The following is a 25,744-nucleotide window of genomic DNA, read 5'->3' as shown; positions in this document are numbered from 1 at the left end:
TGCTTTGCTAAGTCCAAGGCAACACCAGGGTATGTGCTTCCTGGAGAAGCAGGAATACCTTCCAAACAGCATGAGAAAGTATAATTTTTAGTATAGCATGCATATATTTTTTTTTAAAAAAAGCCCACCCTCTTTCATGGGTTTTTAAAAAACCCCACCCTCTTTCATGAAGAACTCAAATGCAGACAAAAAATTATCTCTTCAACACTTTATCTGGAGCTACCGTATTTTTCGCACCATAGGGCGCACCGGACCATAGGGCGCACCCAGTTTTTTTGGGGGGAATTAAAGGGGGGAAATTATTTCCCCCCCAGGCGCGGGGCTGGGGCGGGGGAAGCTTCCCCCGACCCCAGCCCCCAAACAGGCAGCTCTCTGCAAGCCGTGGGAGCGCTCCCACTGCTTGCGGAGAGGTCCGCGAAGCCTGGGCGCGCTGATCTCAGCGCGCGCAGGCTTCGGCATGCAGGCAAGTCTCCGCAAGCAGCGGGACCGCTCCCGCTGCTTGCTGAGAGATCCGCGAAGCCTGGGCGCGCTGAGCTCAGCGCGCGCAGGCTTCGGCATGCAGGCAAGTCTCCGCAAGCAGCGGGACCGCTCCCGCTGCTTGCGGAGAGATCCGCGAAGCCTGGGCGCGCTGAGCTCAGCGCGCGCAGGCTTCGGCATGCAGGCAAGTCTCCGCAAGCAGCGGGAGCGCTCCCGCTGCTTGCGGAGAGATCCGCGAAGCCTGGGCGCGCTGAGCTCAGCGCGCGCAGGCTTCGGCATGCAGGCAAGTCTCCGCAAGCAGCGGGACCGCTCCCGCTGTTTGCGGAGAGGTCCGCGAAGCCTGGGCGCGCTGAGCTCAGCGCGCGCAGGCTTCGGCATGCAGGCAAGTCTCCGCAAGCAGCGGGACCGCTCCCGCTGCTTGCGGAGAGATCCGCGAAGCCTGGGCGCGCTGAGCTCAGCGCGCGCAGGCTTCGGCATGCAGGCAAGTCTCCGCAAGCAGCGGGACCGCTCCCGCTGCTTGCGGAGAGATCCGCGAAGCCTGGGCGCGCTGAGCTCAGCGCGCGCAGGCTTCGGCATGCAGGCAAGTCTCCGCAAGCAGCGGGAGCGCTCCCGCTGTTTGCGGAGAGGTCCGCAAAGCCTGGGCGCGCTGAGCTCAGCGCGCGCAGGCTTCGGCATGCAGGCAAGTCTCCGCAAGCAGCGGGAGCGCTCCCGCTGCTTGCGGAGAGATCCGCGAAGCCTGGGCGCGCTGAGCTCAGCGCGCGCAGGCTTCGGCATGCAGGCAAGTCTCCGCAAGCAGCGGGACCGCTCCCGCTGCTTGCGGAGAGATCCGCGAAGCCTGGGCGCGCTGAGCTCAGCGCGCACAGGCTTCGGCATGCAGGCAAGTCTCCGCAAGCAGCGGGAGCGCTCCCGCTGCTTGCGGAGAGATCCGCGAAGCCTGGGCGCGCTGAGCTCAGCGCGCGCAGGCTTCGGCATGCTGGCAACTCTCCGTAAGCAGCGGGACCGCTCCCGCTGTTTGCGGAGAGGTCCACGAAGCCTGGGCGCGCTGAGCTCAGCGCGCGCAGGCCTGAGCATGCAGGCAACTCTCCGCAAGCAGCGGGAGCCCAGCGCTGGGCTCCCGCTGCTTGCAGAGAGGTGTGCGAAGCCTGGAGAGCGTGAGGGGTCGGTGCGCACCGACCCCTCTCACTCTCCAGGCTTCAGCGAAAGCCTGCATTCGCACCATAGGACGCACACACATTTTCCCTTCATTTTTGGAGGGGAAAAAGTGCGTCCTATGGTGCGAAAAATACGGTACATTTTAACACACAATATACTGTAAATTGTAATTTCTCTTATTATGCCAGTGAATGTTAAGTGGGGTTTCTGTAAAAATTATATTAAAAATAAAACCATAATTAGTATAGGAAATAATCCACAGTAGCAGTGCAATCCTATCCATGCCTACTTGGGACCAATTCAAGGGAACATATGCCCAGAAAAATGTTAGGATTGCAAGAAGCATTATATATATATATATATATATATATATATATATATATATAATAATAGTACCACAACGGATCAGTGCATCTGGCTGTTAGCCAGAAGGTTGGTGGTTCAAGCTGACCCAGGGGTGGCTGAGAGCAGGATTCCTGCATTGCGGAGGGTTGAACTAGATGACCCCCGGGGTCCCTTCTATGATACTACCTGCTAATATGATTTTGGGTTTAAGGCAGTAGCCATATCTTCAGATGCAATTTGGCAACAGTCAGAGTTATCGTTGCACTGCTGTTTTCTGCTGAGCTCTGGAAGCCACATACTGCCAGAAATAAGCAACACTACCAGGAGGGGTACCAAGGATGCTACTGTGGCAGTTTTCCTTGGCCTTAAAGGGCTAAGAGAGGGCTAACAGCAGCATGGTGAACTTTCCAGCAGGAGTGTGCACAAAAGAAAATATTCAGATTGGATCCTGTTTTGGAGTTTTGAAAAATCTGAAGCATTGGCCTAATTCATGGGTAGGCAAACTAAGGCCCGGGGGCCGGATCCGGCCCAATTGCCTTCTAAATCCGGCCAGCGGACGGTCCAGGAATCAGCGTGTTTTTACATGGGTAGAATGTGTGCTTTTATTTAAAATGCATCTCTGGGTTATTTGTGGGGCACAGGAATTCATTCATTTTTTCCCCTTCAAAATATAGTCCGCCCCCCCGCCCAACAAGGTCTGAAGGACAGTGGACTGGCTCCCTGCTGAAAAAGTTTGCTGACCCTTGGCCTAGTTGGATGAAATTAGCAAGAATGGTAGCCCCTTTATGGATTTTGCTGAATTTCAGAAAGATAAGTGTGGGGCATTTTGTGCCAGGCACCTTCAAACTTGAACATGGGGTGAAAAGAGGATCACCTCAGCCCCTGTTGTTTTGTTGGCAATTTGTTGGTGGATGTTTCAAAGAAACATTCCACTTACGATTACATATACATGTTTCTTTCTTAAATCCATTATACATATATGTCACTTTCAACAAAGATAGATATATTGGCCACAAATAAGAAATTCTTACCTCCCCATTTATAATTCCCTGAAACACAGATGGCAAAAGAGGTTGAAACATTTCAGGGCCCAAGAGTGGATTGACTTTGAGGACATTTTCTACCACCTGAAAGACATGATGCAGATTTTGGTTATAAAGCAGTTCAAGTAAATGATCATATATCATTTCCGGTTCAATCAACAGGAAGAAAAGTTGGAATGACAAATAGGATGTATTTTCCTATCCATACACACATTTCTCTGCGTCTGTGTTGACAAGGGGATTTGTGCTCTCTCCTTCCTCCTCCTCTCACATGCACGGTTGAATTAATCACTTTTGATTTTAATGAAACCAAAGCTTGCTGCTATGTTACTAGCAGAAAGGTCTAGTTTGATTAAAACAAGAAATATTGAATTAAGTTGAGTGCAAGGAGAGAACACACACATACACAAGCACATTCACAATGCCCAAGAGCCATTGCTCTAAGTGGCCGTGGTTTACACTTAGTGATCAAAGATGATTAGGTTATTTTAAAACTTGCATGCTACTCAGAATGAGCTGTTTCAGTTTAAGCAACAGAAATGGTCTTTACCCTGAAATGAGAATGTGAGAAAACAGATGTTATCAGAGTGGTGTGAAATATAGCAGACCATCATCTATAACCGTCACATATTTTTATTTAGTAATATGGTATGTGTGACTATATATTTACACATACACGCACAAAACACGTATCATTTCTATACCTCATATTATTTTAAAAAAACCTAAGTACTGTATTCATATATATTGTAGCAACATAAATATTACAAAACTTTACAACAAAACCATTAATATAAAGCACTAAAACCAGCAAAAAATACAAAAATAGAGTATAAAAGGGGGGGATAATTTATGCCTTTATTCAAGTTTCATGTGAAATGATTCAAAAACTTTTGTTTTCAGACAATAAATTTCAAGGATCATGACTGCTGTCACTGCTTTGTGAAAAATTAATTGCTTGCCGACTTTTACTTGAGTGATTATGTAAATTCCATTATTAGTAGTCACAACAAAGATTGAATAAGTATTGCAGTAAGATATCCTAATAAAAGTATCCAATTTGCAAAGCTATAATAGCACTATTCCAACATCTTAATTAACATCCTCCAATTGTCTCCCTCTGGTTTCCTAGAAAATACACACATGCTCAACATATTACCATTTACATCCAATAATAACAACAAAAGCTTTTAGCAATAGGTGCTGTGTCCTCAACAGCTCGAAGCTTGAATTGTTTCCATTAAAAGTTGCCATTAAAATATTTACAGGTTTCATAAAAAGAGAATTTTTAATATTATTCTTAATATTATAGTTAACATTACACAGGAATCCTTGTGGGGGTGAAACTTATTTGTTTTGGCAAGCCTATCTGGACACATAATCATATGGTGTGTACCTATTCTAAATACTCCACTTAGGGAGTCTTTGATTCAGCAGCTTATAAATTATTGTAAATAATTTTAGAAGGAAGAGGGTTTTTTCCTCCCTTGCTCTTGCCTTTGAAGCTAAATTCTTTGAATACTCCCTTCCCCAAATAGATGCCTTCTGTGATTTGGAAATATGAGTACACATAGTATATGACTGTAACTGTAAGTGCCTACCTATGCCTAGGAACAGATGTGAGGGACTTCTGGCACTCCAGCTGCCGCTGAACCACAACTCCCATCATTCCTGGCCACTGGCCATGCTTGCTCAGGCTGATGGGAGTTGTAGAGCAGAACATTTGGAGGGTCAAACGTTCCCCACCCCTCCCCTAAAACAATAAACTTCATTTGACTTATGGTGAAGAGAGTAAAGTCTTCACCAAGGTTGTTCATTAATATTCAATGAAGTTACTAGAGGAAAATTTAATGTTTTAAAACTTTGTTACATCCCAACAGCAGCAAAATTTAAACTCAAAATCTCATAAGCAGATTCAATTGTGTAGTATAATTACTGCACTATAAGTAATTCCTTCTTGTACTATTTAAAAATTCTACAAAATCAGACATGAAAATAGGACAAAACAAATGTGCACACACTGTAATTTTGGCTGTTCTTGAACACAAACTGGATTTTAAGAATAAACTGGAAAATTAATCCTTTACCTTCAGAACTTGAACTTGACCATCCATGTTGATATCTTTTAAGACCTCACAAAACGATTTGCAAAGTTCCACTGCATAGACCTAAAGTGAAAATAGCACAAATCGATACACACACCAAGCACAATTCTGTAATCAATCTTATATTTCAAAAAGGCTGACGTTCACATGAACAAATGACCTTCGGGCTGTTGTTATCTCTCAGCCTAACTGACCGCATGGGGTTGCTGTGAGGATGAAAATGAGGAGGAGAACCATGTATGCCATCTTGAACTGGTTGGAGAAAAGGTAATCATAATAACTACCTGTCACCAACTGTAGGTGTTCCTTCTCCATTTGATTTGAATATAATCTCAGGCCTAGAAATTGTTCAAGAACTAAGAGCTTTGACTTACTACAGCTCAGACTCAAAGAGACCCGTACCTGAACAGGGAATACTCTTCCATGATGAACACACAAGTTATATTGGTCATTCCTTCATATTGCATTGCACACTGCTCCAGAGTGAGCAATGGGAGAAGGGGCTACAGAAGGAAGCCCAGTACCTGCCTGGGAAATTTGTGCGTCTCCAGTATCCTAATTCAGCCAGGAAGATATTTTTTGTGGGGGGCAGGGCTGGCAGGAAGTACCTGAAAATCATCATCTTCTGAAAATACTTTACCATTTGAGAAACACTAGCACCTATGATCATCATTAGCCCATGCTCATAGCAAGCTGAGCTCCAAGCTTCAATTGCCACCTCTAAGTTTCCCATGTGCAATGGGATTTTGAAACTGGAGGAGTCTGCAGTCAGAAATCCTGATGATATTATGATAAAGTACGGTACTTGAAAAGATGGCATTATATGCTTCCCCCAAATTAAAACAAAAGCTTTATGGGGCAGCCTATTGTTGATAAAGTTAGCGCCATAACTATAAATATGAGGAATTATTAGCGGCAGTAATTAACAGAAGGAACAAAGGCACTCAGGAACAAAGATTCTGTTTTCAAGCAAAGATTCTGTTTTCATCCATTCTAATCAACAAAATAATAAAATACTTAATTGGCTGTGCAAATAGTACACAGGTGCTTTTATCATACAGGTGGATATCCTACTAAGCTGTATTCTTTTCAGTGCCTGCTTAAAGCATTTCTGTTTAGGCAGGTCTATCTAGAGACGCATAAATGATGATGTGTTTTACTCTTTTTAGCTTACTGCTGATTTTAATTGTTTTTAACTGTTTACCTGGTTTAGTGGTAATTTTAATATTTCTTAGATGTTTTGTTACAATCTGGCAGTATATAAATTTTGTGAAACAGCAGAAAGTTAAAAATACTAAATCATACTCAGAGTATATGGACTTAAGTTATCCATGACTAACTCACCTATGCTCCATCTGTACGTTAATTTTATTATTATATTTCAGTTACTGCTACATCCACACATTTTCATCATTTGTCTGGTGTGATTTAATTCAACTATTCCAAATTATTTTTCTTTTGGTCCGACTCCGATCACCACCAATTCACTGGAAACAATTTGACAGAGCTAAAAATAAAGCAATTGCAGTGGGCAATGTATTAAAACTGATGCTGATCTTCCAGGTGCAGAGCAGGCAAACCATGGTTTAGTGCTACTTGTATGATTTTCCATTTGCTGAGCATTTCATAAATTCACTCACTCAAAAACAACAAACCATACAAACACACCAGCCTCAAACCATGTTTTGATATCCTGCTTTGGAAGCTTCCTGCAAACCATGCTTTGTGAGTCAGTATAGGTTTAGATATAATTCCAAACTATGGTTTGACTTTATGTTATTTCTAAATATAGTCCTAGACAGTTTTGAGGTGCTCACTCTGCCTAAAAGCAAAGTTGGCCGGCACAGTGAGCTACCATAAATAAAGCAAAACTGTGCTTAGAGAGTTTCAGAGAATATGTAACAATGAATCCGACTTTATACATACCTGAAGAAATTCAGATGGAGATAGAAAGAGATAGCCATTGATGATCTTAAAGCAGGTTCTGAGGTTTTCCGAACTTAGTTCTACAAAAAATAAACATCACATCATGTTAGGATCTTTGCCACAGTTTAAACCACCTTAACAAATATTATCACACACCGTATTTATCTGTATTTTTTTCTTATAATGTATTCTACCATCACCCATGCATATTTATGTTCATATGAAAAATTACAGACCTAAGGTTCTCCACTCATACTCCGAGCAACCAAGTGACAAGCTCTGAAGTCAATTAATCAGAAACCTAAACATATATATATTGTTAAAAATGAGGTATTGGTGCCCTAGAAATAAGTGCATAAATCTCACTTACAATTTAATTGGTACCTTGGACTAATGTAACAGAAAGGCTGTTACATTACGATTACAGCCACAGCTCAGCAGGATGAATAAAAAAACTTTCTTGTTAATGTTCATGTGAAAAGTATCTCATGATAACTGCTACTTTCTCAAGTCTGGTTTGTAACTGCAATGTGTAGAGCGTTTTCCTCCTTTCATCAGCTACCGCTGGAAAGCACACATAAAACTGTACAACTGCTCTTGGGGGAGAGTTTGCTGGTGAGCAGCAGCAGCAAACTATTAATTCTAGTGAAAGAACCACATTGTGCCAGATTCAACTGCTGAACTCAGCTACTCGCTGGTGGTTTTCCAAACTACTGATCCAAGTGACCCAGTTAACTTGCTTATACAAAGCAGGCCAAGTAGGTTTGGATAACTGAGTTAATTCGCAGACCTAATTGTGAACATCTCATTTGGATCTCTGGAAAACAGAACGCTTGCTGAAATCAGAGCTCTTTTCCTAGACCAACCCAACCGGATGGCACTAAAAGCTTTCTAAAAAGTTAAGCTGCAGAAGGACTTTGCAATGCAGCCAAAGAGAATTCTAGAAATAATTTAGAGGACTAGCAAATTGTTTTATGCATGATCGGACAATTTGCCCATCTATCTCAGGACCATCTCCTCTGGTCAGCAGCAGCTCTCTAGGGTCTTAGAAGAGTAGAAGAAGAAGAGTTTGGATTTGATATCCAGCTTTATCACTCCCCTTCAGGAGTCTCAAAGCGGCTAACAATCTCCTTTCCCTCCCCCCCCCACAACAAACACTCTGAGAGGTGAGCAGGGCTGAGAGACTTCAGAGAAGTGTGACTGGCCCAAGGTCACCCAGCAGCTGCATGTGGAGGAGCGGGGAATCAAACCCGGTTCTCCAGATTACGAGTCCACCGCTTTGAACCACTACACCACGCTGGGTAGAGCAGAGGCCTTTCCTATTACCTGCCGCCTGACCTGGAGATGTCAAGGACTGAACCTGGGATTTTATCCATGTATATTGCTCTACTACTGAACTATAGTTCCTGTCTATTTTCAGGCTGGAGGCCACATTATCTACATGGATCTATTTAAGGTTATACTGTCAACTCAAACTGTCACTATGATAGATTATGGTGAGTACATTTCCACGAGTTATTGTCATGACTGTGTGTGCCCATCTAGAGGGCCTTCTCGGTAGTGTCGCCCACCCCGTGGAACATCCTCCCATCAGATGTCAAAGAGATAAACAACTATCTGACGTTTAGAAGACATTTGAAGGCAGCCCTGTTTAGGGAAGTTTTTAATGACGGATATTTTAATGCATTTTTAATCTTTGTTGGAAGCTGCCCAGAGTGGCTGGGGAAACCCAGCCAGATGGGCGGGGTATAAATAATAATAATAATAATAATAATAATAATAATAATAAGAAGAAGAAGAAGAAGAAGAAGAAGAAGAAGAAGAAGAAGAAGTTGTTGTTATTTTCCAAAGTGGGGACCTGGTGCGAAATGCTGCAGTGTGGAGAAATCCTATTCTCTTTTCTATTCAGCCAGCCACGTCCTCCTCCACAAAACTCCGTTCCGTTCTGGCCATCTGTTTTCCCCCTTCCCAACACCAGGAAGCACTGCACGATAACTGAGCATGCTCGATCCTTTCCTCCCTAAGGTACTTCTCTAAAACCTGGGGTTTTCTGGAGCCTGCTGGTGCCTCCCTCTTGTTTGAGAATGTTGTTGCTTTAGCTACAGAAGCATCAGCACATATTATCTCTGTGCATCAGAGATAAAGGGGAACAGTGGAGGTTTAATGGGCACTTTTCAACTCTTCCCCTAGTTTAAATTTTAAAAAAAATGTTTCAATCACTTGTGTATGAAAAGACTGGCTTCAAAGTATGGGGGAAATGTCTGATAAAATCTCACAACTCCTTCCTCCCTTGACCCACATTACACTGCATCACATGCTGCTGTGAAATGTGTTGCCCTGGAGGAAACGCAGCAGATGAAGCTGTAAATCAATCACCTCCAAAGGTAATTTGCACCTGCTTTTGCCCTCTTGCCCAGAGGAAGAACCCCCTAGATCAGTGGCTGTCCAAGTGCAAAAAACAGCAAGAAAAGGGAGAAATCCTCACATCAGAACAGAAGTTGGTCTAAATGCAGCCATCGTTACTCTACGAAAACAAGTGCTAACAATGTTAGAGATAATTTTTTTTACATGTCATCATTATTCTGGCAATTTGTTAATAGTGGAAATTTGAGAGCCAAATTCAAAACCGATTGAAAAATAAAATGCACCCAGGGTTGGACTAAGACAGGCATAGGCAAACTCCGGCCCTCCAGATGTTTGGGACTACAACTCCCATCATCCCTGAACACTGGTCCTGTCAGCTAGGGATAATGGGAATTGTAGTCCCAAACATCTGGAGGGCTGGAGTTTGCCTATGTCTGGACTAAGACCTTTAGAGAACTGAAAAGATTATGGTGTCCCCCATAAAAAATACTTAAGTCTGAGCTTTGGCAGACTTCTGGGAAAAAGAGGTTCCAAGCTGAGGCAAAGTCTCTATGCATGCCCTCCAGACTGATATGCAAGGGCCTCTAGAAAGAAAACACTCTCAGTTATATGTGCAGAGACAGGGACAGGAAACAGCAAAGAAGAAAGGCTTGCAGTGTCACAGAACTGTATAATGGTATACGTTTTCACAAGAGCTAAGAAATACCTACTTTTATTACAAGGTTCTCCAAAACATGAACCATAAAGGTTTTACTTGGTTAATGAAAATACTACAAAATAGTGAGTGTTAAAAAAACCCAGGATGCAGTCGACACATTGCTATAAATATAGTAGATACAAATAAGAACTCTACAATGATATGCACACTTAAACTGGGTAAATCCCAGTGGAATTTCAGCTTCTTAACTGCCCCTGGATTGCGGCTTTTACGGATGCAGAAGAATATGCATTAAATATACAGATGGCAAATTGTGTACAATATATGATTCAGGGTTTGTTTTTTAAAATTGTTAGATCTTATCACTAGGCTCTTCCTTGGAAGCGATGTACTTGTTCATCTGCTTACATGAACAAGTACAAATAATAAATAACATGGCACATGAAATATTGCTAGATAAGTTTTGAATGTAAATGGTATCCATGCAGTTCATATTAGATTTAAATATTGATAACTCACCAAGAAGAGCAGACATGTTCTGAAAAATTCGCAGCAACTCTGGGGTAAGGCAAGGGCTATTCTCTAATGTTACTAGCCTAGGGAAGGGAGGGGAAAAAACTCATTTATCATTGTTTCCATTAATATGTTTCTTTAGATCTTATTTTATGTTTTGTATTCTGAAATAAGAAAGACCTGCAATAGGTATTGTAGCTTTTCCATGTTTGTATACCGTAGAACTCAATGAACATTATTATGTTTTTAAACTCCTTTATCAGTCAAACTACATACGAAGGTCTTCATCATGTGATAATACTGTAGCTCCTAGAGTCAATGGTAACTATTAAAAGTGAAGCTTTCCACTCTGGTCAACTCTGAAGGTCAGCTGTTTCCAAATCTGTCACACATATTATTTAAAATTAATATTTAAAAGCATGCTTGGATATCTAGACTACAAATAAATTTATTTATTTAAAACCATGTATAAAATGCTCAACAGTCAAAAGTATAATGGTCGTGTACAAAACATAATAATAAAACAATACTAATACATTAAATTCAGCAGTAAAACTGGAAAGAAACTGTTGGATCAGAATGCAGGAAAGGGGGTTAAAAGATGCTGGAGTTTTTTTCCCCTTAAAAAAAAATGCACCGTATTTTTCGCTCTATAAGACCACAATGGAGGAGGAAAACAAGAAAAAAAAATTCTGAATCTCAGAAGCCAGAACAGCAAGAGGGATCACTGCGCAGTGAAAGCAGCAATCCCTCTTGCTGTTCTGGCTTCTGGGATTGCTGCGCAGCCTGCATTCACTACATAAGACGCACACACATTTCCCTTTACTTTTTAGGAGGGAAAAAAGTGAGTCTTATAGAGCAAAAAATACGGTAGCTGCCCCAGTGACTTACTAATACCCTACATCAGGAGTGGGGAATCTTTTCTAGCTTGAGGGCCACATTTCTGTCTGGGGGCATCTGTCCATGGTGGGCCTGGCCAAAACAATTATTTTCTTATTTTCATAGGGCAGGCTACATCATTACTGTTGTTGTTGTTAGAATTTATATACCCACAGGTCTCAAGGTAGTGCACAGGATAAAATCAGAATATAAAACCAGACAAAAGCCACGCACACACCTCACAAAGATTATCACAGTATTCCAGCTAGGCTGAAGCACTGAATGACACAGGGCAGAGCGAATCCTGAGGGCCAGATAAGGAGGCCCCTGGGCCAGAGGCTCACCACTCCTTCTCCATGCATTCTGATCCTTCAACATACCCCAGTCACATTCATTACCCAAATTCAAGTATAAAATTGCTCTGGTTTTCTGAAGGGAGTGGCACAAAATGCTTACCACAATTCTAGTCCGTCTTCTAGAAGATACACATGAGGGGGCTGGGAAACATCAGTGCTTAGCTGAATAACCGGGAGCAGGAATGGATAAAGATTCTTGCTATCTGCTCCTAAGCCCTGAAGAAATAACAACACATTGATCAGAACACCTGAGTACTTGCTGCTACAAACAGGAGCGATAGCAGATTATTGAAATTTTTGAAAAGGCTTTCAGGAAAAGAACAATATAAGTAATTAGCCGCTATAAAAAGCCGGCAAGTGACTCTACTTTGAAGTAATTAGAACAGTCAGTTTTTGGGATAAGGCTTGGCTGAGTGGGATACGAACCTCAGAGAAACAAGATTAGATACAATACTGTATTCTCTGGTTCACAGTCTAGATATGAAAAGGGACAGCTTTCTCAGCTTGAACAACTTTCTTTTGTTGAAATGGCACTCTCCTGACTCCACACTATGGTTCTACATCAAACTTCCAAGAAGCAATGGGAGCAAAACATGTACCAGTAAACGCTCCAATGCCCTCTTGTTCCAGTTCAGAAGACTGGAGAGAAAGAATGGGCAGGAGGGCTCATTGCTAGGAAAATGGACTCTTAAAAAACAAAAAATTATCACAATGTGGCTGGCATGTTTCCCCCCCCTCCGAGAACACTTCCTCATAATACTCACCAATGAAGATTAGAAAAAATTAAGCTAAAACAGGCTTTCACTTAGAAGTCACTAAGAGCTTGATTTATACGACAAGAGCTGCCAATCTACACTAAACAGCCCTAAATTTTAATCCTGCATTTGCGGACAGGCTACTGCTACTCAGGTAAAAATTCTACAGATACACTTCTCCTTATGATGCGTTACACATCCCAGGGACTCATAACTGGTGCAGAAAACAGATTCCAAGGCTAAGTCCTGAGAAATGACCCACATCAAATCCCGGTAATAACCTTAATGGTTTAAGTATATTATTGATTCTATGCAAGCTCTGTCCAAACTAAACTCCAGATACATTAATTGACAGTAAAAGGACACAACCTTGTGCAAGTGTTGCTACTGTGTTTAAAGAATGGGTCTTTCAACTCATTCTGTGTTGATTTTGTGCTGACTGCCAATACTAACCCAAGAAAATAATTAGTACGGAGAGGAGTAGCAGCTATTCCAGAGTATTATCTTGCATAAACTTATGGATGAAGGCAGTTGAACTGTGAAACGTTAAGCTACTGAAAGCAGGGTCAGTGGGGGAGAGACATAGAGAGAGACACAGCTGGCCTGCTCAAGGCCCTAAAAGCTTATAATAAATATTTTGGAAGGAGGATTAGCATTGGAGGAATGCACACTTCTTAGGGGTTCAAGGTACACTGCAACGTTTTGATGTGGGTTCCCACTTGTTCTAACTAAAGTTTTAACAAGATACAACACAAGCTAATGATCAGAGAGGGGAAAGAAGAAAAAACATCAGATATTTTACCTGGACAAGATGTATTAAGGTAGTAAGGATAGCACACCTCAACATATTGTGCTCTTCACTTTGTTTCCAAAGGAGAGGTAAATACTGAACCAAGCATCCTACGTAAGGTCTTATCTGTGGTTAAAATAAAGTGGTACAATTTTAATAGTTAGATCTTAAGTTCTCATAGATTACAACCCTCCATGTAAGATTTTGTAGGAACAGCCTCAGGGGAAAAAAAAGGTTTCATAGGGACGAATGAATTAGAATTTTACTTTCTTTTTCCCCAGTTACTGTTAGTTGCTTTGGGTTGTCGTCACCCCCCCCACCCCCCAATAAGGAGTGCTACAACTGTATGGAAATCAACATCAATGCGTTCACAACCCATGTAAAGTAAGTGATAAATTACTAAAGATAACAACTTTGACTTGCTTGTTCAGGATCGGGACACACAAAGAATGCCTGAGAAAACATTCCAATGTCTGGCGGGTTTGTTACAGAACTTTGAGTGGCTGGACACTATCAAGGTTCCCCCACACATTCAAAATGTCTAAAGGGATTTGGTTCAAACAGTTCAAATGCTTAAAGGGGGGTTGGGATAGTGTTGGAACTGCAAACGCAGAAATAGGCCAATATTTAATGGTTTCAAAGTCTTGTGTTCCTATGAATTTAGATGTGCAACAGTTTTTCCACACTCTGAGGTATCTACTTACTTGCATGTTGACTCTTTCAATTACACAAGACAGAACATGAAGAACTTGCATCTTTGTGTCACATTCTCTAACTTCTTGAAGAAGCTGAAAGAGCAGGGTAAACATAGATTCCAGATACTGCAAAAGAAAGACAACATGGGTCTGAGTTAGTAAGGACACTGATACAGTTCTTAACCATTAATTCAATTACTCTAGGGACCAGCCACAAAATATCTGGGTAGTGTCAGTTTAACATGGGAAATACCGACCTGGGCCACATTAAATCCCTCTTCTCTGTTCCCACAGACCAAACTCCCAGAACATCCAAAGCTACAAATCCTGACTTATCCACCACTACTTACACCATATTGCCCCCCAGGCCTCACCTTTCTTCTCAGTCTTTCCTTTCCTCAACATCTTACTTTCTCTCTGCCATTTCTTCCCTCACATTGTACATTCTCTGTTCATCCCATTCCATAGGCCCCTTCTTCTCAGTCTATTCAATTTGCCCAATGAATTACTCTAGACTTCACTAACGGCACAACACTAGCAGCTATGCCACACTACAAAATGACTTCCTGTTGTAAAGCAGCAAAATGTAGGTCCAGCATTTCAGGAAAGGGCTTAAGAAGGTGAGGCAGAGACTCACAAACAGCCCAAATAACTACCTTGCTAAGAATACACTATAGTAATCCCACCATGCAATGTCAGTGTGGTCTGCAAGATGCTAATCATATACAGAACAGGAGTGTATTTTAGAGATTCTACAAATGATTTCTATTATCCAGGGATGTGTCCAATGGTGCCATTCTACTTGCACAAGAGACAACTTTGCTCCTCCTTTCCCCAGCACCCCTTCAAAATCTGCTCCAGAGGATTGGAAGACTCTCTTAAGCAGATTTGGGGGTGGGGTTTCAGAAAGAGATGAAGAGAAGGCTGTGCTGTGCAAGTAAAATTTTGCTCATACAACATTTGATACAACTCCCAATTTCTACCCCTACTTCTTCATGCTATGTTCTAATGGAATTTCAATTTTCACTTCTTAAGAAACACTACTGAATTCTAACCACACCGAAGTAAATGATTGCATTTCAATTAAGTGGTTTTACTTGCTTTTGAATTTAGTATATGACGGGGTCACAGGGAGGGGGTCACATGCACTTACTGGTAGAAACTGATCAGTCCTAAACTCGAAGTCATCCACAGGTAAAATGTAGTTAAGGAAAACCAAAATCTTTGTGCAGTTAATATTTTGAAACGAGCAACATTAAATCAAAGCAATTTCAGTGATTCCGTTAACGATGGAATACTTTAAATAAGGAAAAGGATATTTAGTTTCAGAGTTGTAGCTGTCTCAATACGGACCTGAAGGAAAATAATTAAACAAGAACAAATAATGTTGGTCAGTTAGATTTGTTTATAAAACATTTTCACAAAATATTCACAAAGTTGATACACAGTTCAGCAAACTATATCTTTCATTTCTATTGGCTGATCCCTGCCCCACGACATAGAAACAGAATAACAAATTCAACTATTTGAGAGTCTTATATTTAAGAACTTGATAGACCATTTTCTCCTTAAACATTTCACCAAGTGTTTTTCACCTCCTTATTTTCACTCTATTCCCAAATTCCTCATTTTTAATGTATCCAAAATGAGTGTATTGATGTGATGATCAAACAACCTTTGTTTCAGATTTGACAATTCAAAATGGTACTCAATTGTCAAACTTGAGGACACGGGGGAAGTGTATTTGAAGGTTGTTGGTTATTTTGTTTGGTACTGAAGATATTCTGGTTGAGAAGAAAGAGAAAATTAATATCGTGTAACAAGTCTGGGGTGGAAATTTTTCAGTGTGATATGGCTTTGCTTCAGACTGATATGCCTTACTGTATGCCTTATCTTTCTTATTAAAATTTTATCCTTCTACAAGGCTATTCTTCCTGCTATTTGAACAAGCTGCCAGTCAGAACTACCAATTCAGCTGCTGTAAACGGCATTATAGCCAAACTTTACATCTTTAATTTCATAATGGAACACAATCTGAATTGATTTTGAGATGGATATACATTGTTCAAGTTAAAGATATACAGAGCAAATATATATTCAATGACAGAAGGGTGGGTCAAATATTACACAATCAAAATATAAAGAAACTGAAGTTTATGATCACAGCAAAACTATGTAGATGTAGTCAACTATCAAAGGCTCATTAATCAGCTTTGCTTGCATGAATGTGAACAGTGTAGTTAGTCTTGTAAAACTTATCAGCTCGGTCCAGTAATTTGAGGGCCCAATCCATATATCAAATGTGATGTACTTGTGTTTTCAAGTACTGGAAATTTATTATATTGTCTTTTTTATTTATAGTTTGATATTTAAGTGCTTATTGTATGAGAGATGGACATTGGGTACTGGCAGGTCTATTGACGGTGCACTATTTCTCACCCTATGCAATTCAACCATGAGAAAAACAAAAATATTTTCTTTACCGAGCTGCAGAATTGGAAGGTGACTCTTTGTCCCACATTTATTTATGTTTCACATATTGATACAACATTTAATACCAATACAATCTTTAAGCAGTTTACAAAAATAACATACACAATAAAGGTAAAAGGTAAAGGGACCCCTGACCATCAGGTCCAGTCGTGACCGACTCTGGGGTTGCGGCGCTCATCTTGCTTTATTGGCCGAGGGAGCCGGTGTACAGCTTCCAGGTCATGTGACCAGCATGACTAAGCCGCTTCTGGCAAACCAGAGCAGCGCACGGAAACGGCGTTTACCTTCCCGCCGGAGCGGTACCTATTTATCTACTTGCACTTTGATGTGCTTTTGAACTGCTAGGTTGGCAGGAGCAGGGACCAAGCAACGGGAGCTCACCCCGTCGCGGGGATTCGAACTGCCAACCTTCTGATCGGCAAGTCCTAGGCTCTGTGGTTTAACCCACAGCGCCAACTGCGTCCCCTAATAGCTATAGATATAACAAATGACTGAACTGGAAAACTGCAGTAACAAAACAATAAAAATCCCCCCCAAAGCAAAACGTAGCAATACTTCTTGAAAACATCTAAAGAGTCAAGTATCCCTTCCCACTTCACCCTCCCTCTTGCCAAGGCACATCCTGACTCACAATATGCAGCACCACTTACTAACACCCAGATCTAGTGTGTAGATAGACTCTGAACCAATCTGACTACTACAGAAACACTGAAATCATTCAGTACCACTACTCATCCTACTTTTCTCCCACACCTCACAGACATCCACCATTACACAATATCCCACCATCCATCCAATCACTCCAATATCTCCCTCTCAATCACCTAAAGACCATCAGCAATCACTCCATCCATTCTACTAAGTGCGCACTGCAAAAACACCAGAAGACAAATTAAATCAACTGACAGAACAGTACAAGATATCAAACCCAATGGCCACCCATCAAACAAGCAGATATATTGCACTAGACAGCATTCAGGCTTTCATCCAGGTTGTTCTTGCCCATCCAAGACTCTCACTTGATGGGCATTGGAAATGAATGATCATTGCAACTCAAGCCCTGCCTACTAGATCAGGTCTGGACATTTAAAGTAGCTCTACAAATGTGACTCAATGGACTGATTCCTCAGGTGGCAGATATTGGCCTGCTGGCAAAGTAGGAAAATTTCTCCAATATACAGCATGAGCCATAATCTAATGCATACACGTTCTGCAACTATATACAATGGCGGATTATTCTCACAAATTCAACTAGTCCTCTGTAAGGACTTGAGCCGTCTAGAAAAGTTTCCATACAAAACTATAGTTAACTTTTCTACAGCTTTCAGGTGCGTAGAGATGATCAAAGATAATAAAACTTCACAAACAGCTCAGGCTATGCATGTACTCAGAAGTGTGATTGCTGTCAGGTAAGCCTAAACAGAACTAAAGCTTGAGAGACCTTCCTAACACAAGAGCATGAACAAAAGCACATACTATTTGCAAGGTAGAAGAGAAAGGCCAGTTACATGAAAAATAAATACAGTACAGAGTATTTGTCAAAGAGATTGATCTATACGTACCACTAAGTCTTGGTCTTGAAGCAAATTACAAATTGCTTCATACAGCATTGGTCTCAAGTCAGACTTGAATTTCACAGAAATCCATTGTCCAATTAGCCAGATCACTCGCCGACGGATTGGTTTATACCTTTAAACATAACAAACATTATTATGTGAAGAAAGGGCTTTTAAGATTGTATTGCATTAAATTGTTTAGGGGTCAATATAAAAAATGCTTTTCAATACTGTAATTTCTACCAACAAAGTGTGAACACGTGTTTGTTTTTATAATCAACATCAGACTGCTCAGGTCTCCACCTCAGCCCCTGCAGAACACTGCAGAATAAACATTCCAAAGGTCTATTTCTATGGGAGACAGTGTCTCCACAATAATTTCAAACAGGTAAATTTGCTTATTTAAATTATAGGATATGAATGTTGAAAACATTCCACGAGTGAAATCTGTTGGAGGGACAGATTCTGCTGTCTCTAGGAAGATATTTTGGCACTACAATCCTCACAATTCTTATACTAAAAATAAATAAATGCCCTTGAACTAACACCTTAGTTTCATAAAGACCGGTCATCAAGTTTTTAGATTTTAATTTTATATTATGATGCAGTTAGCTATTCAAAGAATATTCAACACTACGCCTTGACAATACGGGGATTATCATACAGTAAATCTTAAGATACTTTGCATTATTGCAACCCAAGTGAAGTTGTTACTTATAGAGTGCTGCCAAGGTGCATGGTGCTGCAGGGCGATTTACTTGATTTCAAGCCCCATAAGACCTGCACGTAGCAAACCGCATAACATGGACAAAGAACTGAGAGAAGTCAAAGCAGATCTAGAACAAGAAGGCAAGCCATTGGAGAATTCTATGCCATTCAAAACAGGCATGCTGCCAGATCAAAAGCTGATGCATCAATAAAAGATACTGCATATTTATTGCTTTTTTGAAAGCAGAGAAATCTACTGCAAATACCAATGTGAAAGTGAAGAACTGCAAAGCGTAACGGGAGAGTTAAGACTTCATACCAAAGCTTGCTGAATTCATATTGACAGCCAACAGAAAGGGGCTTGTACCTGTTATGAGTGATTTGCAATTCCGCTAGCAGCTGGTTTCTGAACCACTGATCGAAATCCACACTGTCAAATAGCTCATACGCTGCCAGTCCAACTGCATTGTACACTGAAGGGGGGGAAATGAAACAAAATACCGTAGCCTCTTTTGCAAAACAAATCTACTTAATTGAATTATGTCTTTTAAATACATCAATTCAACAAGAAATGTAACTCAGATGCAAGGGTGTGGAGAGAGAGAGAGAGAGAGAGAGAGAGAGAGAGAGAGATGTATGCAATAATATCTGTGCGCAATCAGAACAGACTTCTGCAATGGGTCTTCACCTTTCTCTCCTTCCTGCCGTGGCCCACTTCCCATATGCAATGAGGCTTCCCCAGTTAAGATGGTGTAGGAGTGCAGCTTTATTAAAAGCAACTTAAAAGAACAGTAGTTCCACAAAAACTACACCTCAAAAGCTGTATTCCAAAGCTGTTGCAGCCCTCCCAACTTCAGTTGATTATTCCAATACTGGCTTTCAAAATCTTGGAACATTCTAATGCTGTCAGTTATTAGAACAGATTAAAAAAAACAAGCAACTGCCAGTCTCTCCATTTAAAATGCGAAAAAAACAGAATTTACCAGCATCTTTAATCAGCAGAGTTTGGGTATCATCCATGTTAGTAGGACCTGAAAATAAATAATTAAAAAGCAAGTAAATCCATAATGCAGCAAAATGTACTTAAATAAGTAATAAGTAGTGTTCATTGCAAAAGCAGGGTTTCTGATGCATTAAGATTTTTATTCTTCCCCTTAAAGTGGGAAGAGAGAATCTATGAGGGGCAAGTATTTAGGAGATATAATTAGGATAATATAATTTATTACATTGTATTGATGTTGAATACTTTAAAACACAGTGTAAAAATGTTAGAACACAAATAGGATTTGAGTAAGAACAGCATTGGGCGGTTAATTTTTTTATTTTATTGTGAGATAAGGCAAAGATATAGAGTAACTATAATATGCAGCACGCAGTGAAATTAAAGCCCTGATTCCGTGTATTGAAAGACTGCAAAGAGAAGGTCGCAGGACCACTCCTCGATGTCTGCATGCTCAAACTACATCCAACAGAGAGTTCTATTTGCAGACCAGTGTACATGTGTGGTGCTCCTCCACATGAAGGACGTTTGAATGTACAGGCGAGTGGGGAGCGCAGCTGGGGTAGGGCTTGCCTGGGTAGTCTCAAGAGAAACTGAGTTCACTAAGCTGATTTGGAAAGTCTTCTAGAGCAGGCATAGGCAAACTCAGCCCTCCAGATGTTTCGGGACTACAACTCCCATCATCCCTGACCACTAGTCCTGTTAGCTAGGGATGATGGGAGTTGTAGTCCCAAAACATCTGGAGGGCTGCATTTGCCTATGCCTGTTCTAGAGTTTCATCCTTGTGCATGCATGATTGACTACAACCAATACAAAAAGAACTAGAAGGACTACTATTTTACAATGAAAATGTTAAGTGCTGCTCAACGTTCCGCACAATATATAATTTTAAACAAAACTTTTTTTTTTAAAGGTACCTTGTAGAGTATGAACCATTTCTAGCAGAACTGGAGTGAGAGTCTGATTGTATTCGTGAAAAATATCAATGAAGAGCACTTCTGTGCATGGCTGGGGGAGGAAAAGAACTGTTCATTATTTAGGGCAAAAATATGCTAGGCAAATTCATTTTAAAAAGGCACTATTGAGGAAATAGCTAAATATGACATGACAGCAAAAGTGAAACACATCCTGTAATTATAAACATTGGGAAATTGTTCTTAAAGGTATGAACTGAGCATTTACAAAGTAAATTAATACAACGGAGCCCCAAATAGACACAACTGACCGAAAATAATGAGTACAAAACTCGCCTGAAACAGTGTGAAACCATAATCGGAACTGAATAGGGCTTAAGCTTTCAATTATTATGTGGCAATATTTCATCTATCACTAGCACTAGGTGCAGCAGTTATTTAAGAGGTATAGACTATTTCAGGGGTGCCCAAACTTTTTTCAAAGAGGACCAGATTTGATGAAGTGAACTTGCGTGAGGGCTGACCAAAGTTTTTGAGGTTTTTTTAAGGATTGAAGTTGCTGAGATTTTTTTAGGATTTGATTTTACCCCCGGACATACACTGCCACAGGGGCCAGATTAAATCAACCAGCTGGCCGGATTAGGCCACCAAAACGGACTTTGGACATGCCTGGACTATTTGCTAAGCACAAGCCAAGACATTGATCCAACAAGTAACATGCTCCCTACACCTTCTTTTTGATGAGCAGGGCAGGCACAGCTCTTAAAATAACAAGCAGCCACTATCCTAGGACTTGAAAAAATGAACCTATGCTGCCAATTCTCGTAGTAGGCCAGTATGAAGTAAGCAGCACATAAGCGGCACACAAAACACTACCAAACCATTCTATGTTCTAAATCTTTTATTAATAATCCAAAAATTGAGAGAACACAGTTTTAGCCACAAACAGAAAACTCATTCAAATTGTGTCCAAAAGGAAGATTCAGTCTTTAAAGTTCCTTTAGCCAGGCTCCTGTAGATATCAACAAAGGTAAGTTTGATCAAACGAAGTGTCGGTGATGTTACGCACAAGAGTTAGACAGGGTGATTAGAACGTAGAATGGTTTGGTAGTGTTTTGTGTGCCGCTTATGTGCTGCTTACTTCATACTGGTCTACTATCCTATGACTTGGCAAGTAAGTGGACAGTCCCTTTAAGGGTTTGGGTCTGTGAGGTTTGTCTGCACCGGTGCTGGCATCTTCATGCCCTTGCAAATGGAGGCAATGCTGGCGCCAGCTCAGCATCCAATTTACTCAGTGGCCTCCCCCAGAAGAAGACTCCTCTCTTACAGGAGGCAGCTCTACAGCAGGAGGTATTAAACTGGGGTGTCCAATGTCACCCTCTTCTGCCAACCTGCCCGGTCCCTCCCCTGGATCCAAATCTCCACTCCCTAGACTACTGGTCTCCTCCCTGGGCTCAGATACTTCTTGGGATCCTGATTTCACTTCCCATATCCTGCTAGGACCCTTCCGGCTCCAACTCCACAAGCTCCTCCCATTTCTCCTCTGGATCTAACCATCCGCTCCATGATGTATCTACAGAACTCATAACAAGTGTAAAAATAAATGCTTGAAAACATGCAGAATCTCTGCTATTAGGAGAGGAACTTGGGGAAGCCTGTGTGTGTGTGTGTGTGTGTGTGTGTGTGCGCGCACGCGCGAACGCGCGAACGCGCGCACACACACACACACACCAAAGCCCCTGATCAAGGCCACCATGTGGATCTGCACCTAGCCACAAAATATCTGTTTTGCTTTATGGCACGGGCGAGTCTGATGAAAGATTTCGTCAAAGGGTTTCTATCTGGTAATAAACAAGGATGTTATTACTTGCATCTATATCAGCATGACATACCAATTTCACAGAGAGCATGAACCCACAAAAGAGCTCTGCTGTGCTGATCACAACGCTTTCTATCCTTTCCTCCAGGAATACTTGGGACTTGAAAACTGCAGAGTACAAAGACTGCACAATTGTCGCCACTCTGCTCTCTTCCTGGGTGGGAAGTTTAGCACCGGAGCAAATGGTCAGAGCAAGTGTGAAACCTTCCAGCCAGGAAGAAAACAATTTAGGAAACAGTAGCATAGCCTGAAGTCTGCCTGGATTTAGAGGTCTTTGGTAGCGTGCCAGAGGGTCCTGTCAGGACGGTGTACATACAGTAATGTCTAAAATATGGATTGCATCACAAAATGTCAAGTTTAATGTCCATATTCAAAGTAATAAGATCTCTGCGTGAATTTTAAGCAGTATGCTTACCCTGATACTATATTTCCAAGAATCTCCACCTGTCTCTTCCACAGCTGCAACATAGAACTAAATAAATTTTACACAATCAAGTACATATTGTTTTTAAATTACATATGTTGGTTAAAAAAAAATGTGCAACTTTGTACATAAAAGGGCTTCTGGAATTAGTTAACAATCATACAATATTACACATGCTGCTAACATCAACATTATTCCTAGATAATAATGGAAAGTACGCATTGTACCTTAAACTAAAATTAGGCTGAAATAAAGAACAGCTTCTTACTAAAGCCTTCTGGGTCCTCTTCCCACATTGTTAGCTCTTCCTCAGTTAGCAGGAAATACTGAGTGACCAACCGCCTGCATATCTCTGTTAATGTTGGGTATGTGAAGAACGACACCTTTATCTTATGAGCTTCAAGAGTCTCAGGGCTGCTATCTGCAGTAAAATAGTTCACATGAAATAAATCCATAATTCATTAATCTATGTCCAAAAAGGAATAAATCACTATCAAGACTATCAAAAATGAAAAGAGCCAAATTACCTTCCACATTTTTGGATGGCTTGTAAGCATAATTTTTGACTATCATCTTAATCAGATTCATGCACTGGACAATAAATCGCTCAAACACAACTCCTTTGCCAGCCTCTGTGAAAACATAGCTGACAGCAAATTCCAATGATCTCTGAATTAGAGGGGTGAATGAAAAAGGATGCTGGTCCAAGAAGTCTAAAAGCTAAAAAGCAAGGGGGACAGTAACAGGATTATCATAAGAGAAATACAGACCAAAAACACAATTGGTTAATAATAAGAGATAAATGAATAAAAACGTGTATTACAAAAACCATATAAAAAGAAAAGCAATTGAAAACAGCTTGTTGATATAGTCAGTTTTTTAGAATGATGAGTTGGATGTTCTGTGTCTGCCTCCGTCCCAGGCCCTTCCCCTTTATTGTGACTAATTTATTCTGCTGAACTGATCCATTTTTTTAAAAAGACAGTATTAAAACTGACTACATGAAGCTAATTCACTAAGATTATTTGGCTGAAAATAATCTAGTGAAAATTACCACTTTAGTGAAACTTACCACTTTAGTAAAAAGAATTATAGTCTTTTCTAGGCGATCTCTGCAGACGTGATCTGCTTCTATACTTTTACCTGGTAAACAACAGTAAAAAAACTCAATTATTATTGACAGCCAAAGGAGAAGACATGCTTGTCTGTTGTAGTAAACACGCAAAAAAGAAAAAAAGAAGAAAAACCTTGTGATACCTTAAAGACTAACAGATTTATTGCAGCATACGCTTCCTTTTAACTGTAACTGAAAACTGCCATATTTTGTAAAGTTGGTGCCTCAGAAGTAACAATATTCCAACTGGGCAAAATGCACATTTTAGGTACATAGAAGCTGTGATGTGATGAACAAAACACACTCAAGAGAAACATAATGTAAATAATGGATAGGAATTCAGATATTCCACATAGCTGCTGTAGTTGTGGCGAAGAGACTGAGCCAGGAAGTTTCCAGTTTGAATTTCAAAACCCATACATGCATTCTTGTGAACATCTTGGTTAAATGGCTTCTTTTTTTGCTGTTAACTGTTGCTAATATCCTTTGGTTAAGAAGCATTTGTCGTTTGGCAACAGAAACTAAACAGATATTCTCAGAGGCAAGATCCTCTGAGTTCAATGGGATTTACTCCCAAGTAAGCATGCATAGATCTGCAGCCTAAAACTGCAACCTTAAACTGACTAAGGAGCAAGTCTCTTTGGATACAGCAGAACACACTTCCAGCAAGCAGAGTATTACACTGCATGACACATTTTTTTCCTGCTACCTCAGATGGCACTATTTATCTTGAGGTGTAAAATATAATCCATAAGGCGGGACAATACTTCAAATACTTACTACACTCCAAAAATTGTTTCAACCGCTCAAATACTGCATGGAGAAATCCCTAGAAGATGTAAAAGCAACATTTTAAAGTACAAAAGGGTACAGAATTCCACATGTCAACCTATAAGCAATCATGCTTCTTTGTACAACATTATTATTTGCACTAAAAAGTATTTAATCAACATAATAGGTACTGGGGGACCTCTCCCCAACATATGTACATTTTTTAACACGCCTACTATACGGCAGCATACTTCACATTCCTTTTGTACCTGTTGTCACTACCTTAAAAGTTTTCAGGAAAATCAAATCAATCAATCAATCAATCAATCAATAAAATTTATACCCCACCCATCTGGCTGGGTTTCCCTGGTCACTTTATCAAAAACACAACAAAACATCAAACATTAAAAGCTTCCCTAAACAGGGCTGCCTTCAGATGTCTTCTAAAAGTCAGATAGTTGTTTATTTCCTTGACATCTGGCATTCCACAGGGTGGGCGCCACTACCGAAAAGGCCCTCTGCCTGGTTCCCTGAAGCCTCACTACTTGCAGGGAGGGAACAGCCAGAAGGCCCTCGGAGCTCAGTGTCCAGGCTGAATGATGGGGGTGGAGATGCCACAATATGCTACAATATGCTAGGTAAAGGTAAAAGTAAAAGACCCCTGACCATTAGGTCCAGTCGTGACCAACTCTGGGGTTGCCGCGTTCATCTCGTTTTATTGGCCGAGGGAGCCGGTGTACAGCTTCCGGGTCATGTGGCCAGCATGACTAAACCGCTTCTGGCGAACCAGAGCGCCACACGGAAACACCGTTTACCTTCCCGCCGGA

General features: G+C 41.0%; 1 protein-coding gene across 4 annotated transcripts in view; it reads right to left on the bottom strand.

Moving 5' to 3' along the window:
- The window catches only part of IPO11 (importin 11), a 76,799-nt gene that overhangs the window by 27,152 nt on the left and 23,903 nt on the right, over window positions 1-25,744 (bottom strand). For all 4 annotated transcript variants that reach the window (XM_053408582.1, XM_053408581.1, XM_053408579.1 and 1 more), the window contains exons 8-25: window positions 24,927-24,975; window positions 24,105-24,175; window positions 23,560-23,752; window positions 23,301-23,453; window positions 23,024-23,067; window positions 20,733-20,823; window positions 19,799-19,846; window positions 19,183-19,288; window positions 18,114-18,240; window positions 15,378-15,411; window positions 15,212-15,252; window positions 14,068-14,184; window positions 13,376-13,489; window positions 11,919-12,034; window positions 10,590-10,666; window positions 7,049-7,128; window positions 5,105-5,185; window positions 3,006-3,101 (exon numbers count right to left, since the gene is read on the bottom strand). In XM_053408582.1, the coding sequence (XP_053264557.1) occupies window positions 3,006-3,101; window positions 5,105-5,185; window positions 7,049-7,128; window positions 10,590-10,666; window positions 11,919-12,034; window positions 13,376-13,489; window positions 14,068-14,184; window positions 15,212-15,252; window positions 15,378-15,411; window positions 18,114-18,240; window positions 19,183-19,288; window positions 19,799-19,846; window positions 20,733-20,823; window positions 23,024-23,067; window positions 23,301-23,453; window positions 23,560-23,752; window positions 24,105-24,175; window positions 24,927-24,975 (1,638 nt within the window). The remainder of the gene's footprint in view (window positions 1-3,005; window positions 3,102-5,104; window positions 5,186-7,048; window positions 7,129-10,589; window positions 10,667-11,918; window positions 12,035-13,375; window positions 13,490-14,067; window positions 14,185-15,211; window positions 15,253-15,377; window positions 15,412-18,113; window positions 18,241-19,182; window positions 19,289-19,798; window positions 19,847-20,732; window positions 20,824-23,023; window positions 23,068-23,300; window positions 23,454-23,559; window positions 23,753-24,104; window positions 24,176-24,926; window positions 24,976-25,744) is intronic.

The sequence above is a fragment of the Podarcis raffonei genome, chromosome 11 (assembly GCF_027172205.1).
Source record: "Podarcis raffonei isolate rPodRaf1 chromosome 11, rPodRaf1.pri, whole genome shotgun sequence".
Lineage (NCBI taxonomy): Eukaryota > Metazoa > Chordata > Lepidosauria > Squamata > Lacertidae > Podarcis > Podarcis raffonei.
The sequence above is the reverse complement of the archived record's forward strand: the minus strand, read 5'-3'. Positions and strand labels throughout refer to the sequence as shown.